The 6,448-nt window shown below is 43.9% G+C and overlaps 1 protein-coding gene across 1 annotated transcript in view; it reads left to right on the top strand.

Moving 5' to 3' along the window:
• The window catches only part of ltbp1 (latent transforming growth factor beta binding protein 1), a 167,962-nt gene that overhangs the window by 87,874 nt on the left and 73,640 nt on the right, over positions 1-6,448 (top strand). The window contains exons 11-12 of the mRNA XM_032541703.1: positions 314-631; positions 1,592-1,694. Of these exons, the coding sequence (XP_032397594.1) occupies positions 314-631; positions 1,592-1,694 (421 nt within the window). The remainder of the gene's footprint in view (positions 1-313; positions 632-1,591; positions 1,695-6,448) is intronic.

Below are 6,448 nucleotides of genomic sequence, written 5' to 3'. Positions count from 1 at the left end.
GGTGAGCAGGATGTTATGGCTCACAGTATCGAAGGCTGCACTCACTTCTGAAGATTATCTTGCTGAACAAAATGTAGAAGTATCATAAACGTTTGTCTGCCACAGAGTCTATTATCTGCCAGTCCTGTCACAACACACCACACTCCCAATAATGAAGGAAGCCCACTGTAATGTGAATGCACCATCAGGCTTGACACAGCTCCCCAGAGTCTCTAACCAAAGACTCAGGATGAGAAAACTTATCAAATGTGTCAAATCTGTGAAGTTACCCTTTAAAAAAGTACACGTAATTCCCGATTATGCAATGTAATAGTTGTCTGCTGATGTGTCCCTTGTGCCTCCAGTGTTCAGCCCCAGCATTGTCAACATCCACATTAAGCATCCCCCTGAAGCCTCGGTCCAGGTCCACCAGGTGTCCCAGCTGGACAACTACCACAACATCGGGCACCAGCTCAAAGCTTCCCAGGCAGGCTCCTCTTCCTCTACCAGCTACACATACCAGCACTCAGAGAGCAGCCAGAAGATCCAGCAGCACGGCTACAACATGCTTTACCCCAGCCAGCATGGCTACCAGCCAGTCAGCTCCAAGAACACCCTGGGCCGCTGCTTCCAGGAAACAGCAGGGAGTCAGGTCAGAAATGTCTACTGTTTGTTAGCTCAACAAGAAAGATTTACGTAGCAAATAATTTGCAACCACATACCAAAATGTAAACTCAGTGTGGTCATATTCATCTCAGGCTGCATGTAATAATGATGAAGTTGATATTAAAGTTTTACATACAGTTGAGGATGACACATTTATGTTGATTAGTTACAATTTGGCAGTCACAAACATTTCTAAAGTCATGCAAAAGTCCTGTTAAAAAAAGAAAGAAAAAGCAGACCAAAGTGGTGATTGTTGGAACATTGGAAAGATGAACAAAGACGGCTTTTGGTAGTTTTATGTAGTTTGTGTCCACTTTGAATAAAGTGTGTTTTACGCTGATAAAAGTAGTGATTATTTACATGGAGTCTAGTGGAGATATGCTGCTCTATACACGCTAAAAGTAGTGATTATTTACATGGAGTCTGGTGGGTTTGGTGATGGTGATTTTGGGGCTGCATCTTACTCTTTAACTAAAAGGTCTATCTCTGTAGGGATCCTTTCCATAATGTTATAATCTGAGTCTGTCAGCGGCAAAAACAGAGCTTTCTTGTCCCCTTTGTTCTCACAAAATGCTTTTACTACTAGTGAAATTGACAAATGTATTGTGCCACAACCAAAATGATACATCCACCCTTAATAACAAGTCCTGGAGATGAGGGATGTAAAATAGAAACATTAACAGATTAAAGATTCACAATGTTGAGTTCAAGTGGAGGTTATAGATCTTGAGTCCCTCCATCAACAGGTCAGGTTTTCCAGAGAAGTTGTTGCCATAGAGATCAGAACCAGGTTGTCTGCAGGTGTGGCCATGTGAAAGAGGGTGGTTGAAGTGTGTTTGACACCATGCCATCAGACCTACGGAGGAAACACACAATACAAAAACTACATTTTTATTCAAATGAAAATAATCATGTCTCTCTCCCTTGGTTTGTGTGTATTTTTCAGTGTGGAAAAGCGCTGCCAGGTCTCACTAAGCAGGAGCAGTGCTGTGGGACCATCGGGACGTCCTGGGGTTTCCACAAATGCCAGAAGTGTCCAAAGAAACAATGTAAGTACCCCTGTTATTGGCTCTGGCTTTCTGTCTTGTTGGTCACCTGATTGATTTCAGTGAGAAACGTGCATACTGCCACACACTTGCTGCTGTGTGTGTGTGTGTGTGTGTGTGTGTGTGTGTGTGTGTGTTAATAGTCTGACAAAAATACAGAAAGTGAAATTAATTTTACTTTTGTGTCTGATACTATGACAGCATGGATACTGTGGACCTACATGCCTTAGTGTGATTATTGGTGATTATAATATGGATATTGGCAGGCAAATGAGTTTCTGTGTTCCATTCACTGTCTCAGTGTGCTGTACGGCGTTGACCAATCAACGGACTGCAGTGTTTCTAGCTCTACCTTTTTAGTATCAGATCATTGTGCTAAATAATGAGGGGTAACAAAAAAACTGGAATGGAGAGGTTCCATTGGGACCATCCACAATTTGACAATGCAAACACTTCACCAACCGTTCTAGACTACTTATCATCAGGGCAACACATGAGCAACAATGGCAAGAAATATGTGGTTCCTTGATAAAAAGTTGAAAGGCCATTAAGCATGAGCAGAAAAGTGACCCAGTAGGTTTGATTATAAGAACTGTCCAATCACTGAGCTTGTATAAGCTAAGCTGAAGAATACCTTCAGCATTTACATGAGTTCACTTTCAGATTCTGAGTAAATTTTACATGATTTCTTGAACTGTGTCTCTGAATTTTACGCAGTGACAAATATTTTTTGTATTTGCTACAGCTCTGATTTGCGTCATTCACTGGCTTTGTCTCCATAGCAACTGCAGCCGAGGCTTATTGGTGGTATAAGAGTATTTAGAGCGATCTGCCATGCCATACCAACAGATAACAACTGGTTTCTCAGAAAAGAAGCTGGTGTCATTAAAGCTGATGACATAACATAAACCTAACATCATTAAATTACTCAGCAGATTGTGCTTTAATATTGCTCTTTCCTTGGTTGGGAAAGTCATAAGAGCCACAAGTATTGGTTCAGATTGATGATGCAGTTGATCCCTAGTATGCAGAGATTATAAGTATATCCTATATCCTTACACTCTTTCTTCATTGGAAATGCTAGTGTCTTTACAACGTTACACCTCCAGGCTGGGGAGTACTCCTCATGACCAGTAAACTGAACCTGATGTCTGTGAAACTGGGTCGTTGTTCATGCAGTTCACACTCACAACAGACTAGATCTACTTGCATAGAGAGGACAAATGTTTGTGAGGCTCTGTAGGTGTGACAATAGGAATTCCTATGTATACGTATATTCTTATGACTATGTATTCAGTACTTTAAAACTTCCACTCACTTTGGAGAGGAGTTAGGTTCAGAGCAAGTTCACACTGTTGGACATGACAAACCCTGTGTGGCAGTAGTCACTTATACCAGCTTCTAGCCCACATGGCTCATAAACACCACAAGAAGGTAATTTCAGCCTTCCTATTCACATATTCCAATGGGAGTCATTTACAAAGCCAGAGATTAGTCCTTCCCCCAGTTCTCCTCAGGAACGGCAGGGCCATGAGTTGAGATTTGTTTTCTGCTCTACAGTGAAGTGTGAAACAGTCCATTGTGCCATGGAGACACTGGTAGCTGGTGAATACATTGGCTTTACGGGTAAAACAAACATTGCCTTGTTGTTTCCTGTTGAGCAAAATATCAATCTGCTTTCAGGTATTTGGGTACCAGCTCCCCACGGGTGCCTTTGTCCAGCATTACAGCAGAGATTTACTCCAACTGAGACTTACTGTGAGCTACTAGCTGTCTGAGCAGCTGTTTTATTGCTCATTTGTTTTTAGTATTGTCATATTTTGAAGTATTTAAATTCAAGATTTAGTTTATGAAGATGACTAGATGTGGTTTCTAGTAGAGTGAGATAGAACTACTGCTCATGCAGGGGATGGGTTAAGCAAACGTGAAGCTTTTTTAATATTTCAACGTTACAGTTTTTATTAATTTCCTGCCTTCTATCCTAATTCAATTCAGATATAAATGCCTGTTTGAATGTCTTTTTTTTAATAAGCTTCATTGGCTTTACACATATACTGTATATTGTCAGAGCAGATTTTTAAAATACAACAAAGGTCATGTCTACGCTTTAGCCTCATTGTTTCACATCTTATCAAAACTTGGAGATTAGTTGAAACATACAGCCATATAGCTGGTAACTGGCACACTTTTTCCCCATTGTTCAATAAGACAGCACTCCTGATTGGTGGGAGGCCGATAACAGCCCCACAATGGGAACAGAGGGGGCTTCATTGTCTTAAAGCCATTTTTAGCCAGGTTGGCTTTTTGCCTTTTTCTGACTTACAAAATGCATTCGGTCTGCCACGTTCCTCTTTTTTCTTTTACCTTCAATTAAGATCAGCACTCAAGGTGTATGGTGTCCCCTGGCAGAGGCCTTTGTCCATCCATCCTATCCGGAAGTTATTTACTGTGCAGCCTAAAAACCATGGTATGGTATCCAGGCTTTATCAGTTCTTAGTGATATCTGGCTGCTCTGCCCTTCCTATTGAGAGGGTCTGGGAACGGGATTGCCCAGGACTGAGTATCGATCTCGACTGGCATGATGTATGGTCTAGAAGTATCTCGCAACCCAGACCATCAGCAGATTCACTACAATTTCATTTATAGGACATATCTTACCCCCGTGAAAATGAACCACATGAAAATTATTAGCCCTTTATGCACTTTCTGCCCACTAAATGCTCAAGGTACATATCTTAACATGATCTGGGAGTGCTCTCCTGTTGGTCAGTTCTGAAATAATATTCCATCTAAAATTTCCTCCTTGTTTAATGTTATCTGTTACTGTCAATGTCTTGATTCTGAATTACCTGTCAGCCTTTCAGCTCTCTGGAACTCAGAAACGTGCTGTATTTGCTGGACTTACATCTACAAAGAGAATGATTTCAGCCTGTTGGAAACACGTGGGCCCTTTCCTGTTTGGATGTAGTGTATATGGAACTCTCCACGGCGCGCATACATGGAGCACCAGGAAAGACTCTGGACACCTGGCAGAGCATCGCTAAATCTGTGAGGTGCAGAGATTCAGCGATGCGACCTCTAACTTGCGCAGGATTTTGGTTCCTTGTCTTGTGTCTGTCTGTGTGTGTATGTGTGTCTGTTTCTGCATGTGTTGTTTTGTCTCCCTCCCTCCTGTCTTTTCTCTCGTTTTTTTATTTATTTATTTCCTTTGGCCTGCGTGGGGCGCGTTCTCCATCTCAGTGTATTGTTTGTAATTGTTTGTCAGTGTTTTTTTTCTTAACTATAAAAAAATAATTGACCTTAACTTATTTGCAACAACAATCTATGAAAATGAAAGCTGCAGTGACGAACCCTGGCCCCTCCCAGCATGCCGGGGGTACTGGCGGGTGTCTGTAACACTTCCTCTGTCCACTGTGTGGTGTAGTAGGCTTAATAGGTTAATTATCACTGGGATGCCGAGTTAGAGTTCAGTAGGGTGACAGCTGCAGGAAAGAAGCTTCCTCTGAACCTGCTGGTGCGGGTGCAGAGAGACCTGAGCCGCCTCCCGGACGTGAGTGGGGTGAATAGTTTGTGGTTGGGGTCAGAACAGTCTTTGATGATGCTGCATGCCTTACGCAAGCATTGCTTGCCCTGGATAGTCTCGATGGAAGGGAGTGAAGAACCTATGATGCGTTGGGCATCATTCACCAGTTTTTCACGGTCATGAGCAGAGCAGTTGCTATACCATAGTGTGACACAGTCAGTGTAGATGCCCTCGATGGTACAGCGGTAGAAGTTCACTAGGATCTAAGGAGGAAGGTGGACCTTCTCGAGTCTCCTCAGAAAGAAGAGACGTTGGTCAGCCTTCTCGATCAGGGTTGAGGTGTTGAGGGTCCTGGAGAGGTCCTCAGAGATGTGGACACCCAGAAACTTGAAGCTGGTGATACACTCCACCCAGGGGCAGATTTAGTCATTTTGAGGCCTAAGGCAAACACAGGCATGGGGCCCTCCACAACCCTCTTTTGCCCCCTTTTCAGTCCTTATTTATCTGAGAAAGAAGTGCTCTCTGTCTGACAGCAGAGTGCTGGATCATCCTCCATCATAACACATTGATTAGGGTGACTGCTACTCACGGGGTCTAGTTGCTGAGTATCATGTGTGTCACCATCTTTGTCATTGCCATAGTTATCATCATGGACAGTGAAAGCAGCAGTTCCGTAACCATCTCCATTTGAAAGATCCTGTAAGGTTGTCTTGTATGTAGCCCCCGCATCGCTAGAGCAACCTGGGCTGACGCTGCCGGTGGGTAGCCCCTCAGTGTTAGCATCGCTAGAGCATCTGGGCTGACGCTGCCGGTGGGTAGCCCCTCAGTGTTAGCATCACTAGAGCACCCGGGCTGACGCTTCCGGTGGGTAGCCCCTCAGTGTTAGCATCACTAGAGCACCTGGGCTGACGCTTCCGGTGGGTAGCCCCTCAGTGTTAGCATCACTAGAGCACCTGGGCTGACGCGTCCGGTGGGTAGCCCCTCAGTGTTAGCATCGCTAGAGCACCTGGGCTGACGCTGCCGGTGGGTAGCCCCTCAGTGTTAGCATCGCTAGAGCATCTGGGCTGACGCGTCCGGTGGGTAGCCCCTCAGTGTTAGCAGTGCTAGCGCAAGCACCGGCTTCTTGCTGCTCTAACGTTAATGTTAGTGTTGTCAGTAGCCGTTGTGAAAAAGGTTGATACCTTTGGAAGTTTTGCTAAAAACGTTCTGCTTTCTTCCCGCTTCTTTCTTTTTT

The sequence above is a fragment of the Etheostoma spectabile genome, chromosome 17, assembly GCF_008692095.1.
Source record: "Etheostoma spectabile isolate EspeVRDwgs_2016 chromosome 17, UIUC_Espe_1.0, whole genome shotgun sequence".
Lineage (NCBI taxonomy): Eukaryota > Metazoa > Chordata > Actinopteri > Perciformes > Percidae > Etheostoma > Etheostoma spectabile.
This window is presented reverse-complemented; position numbering and strand designations above follow the sequence as displayed.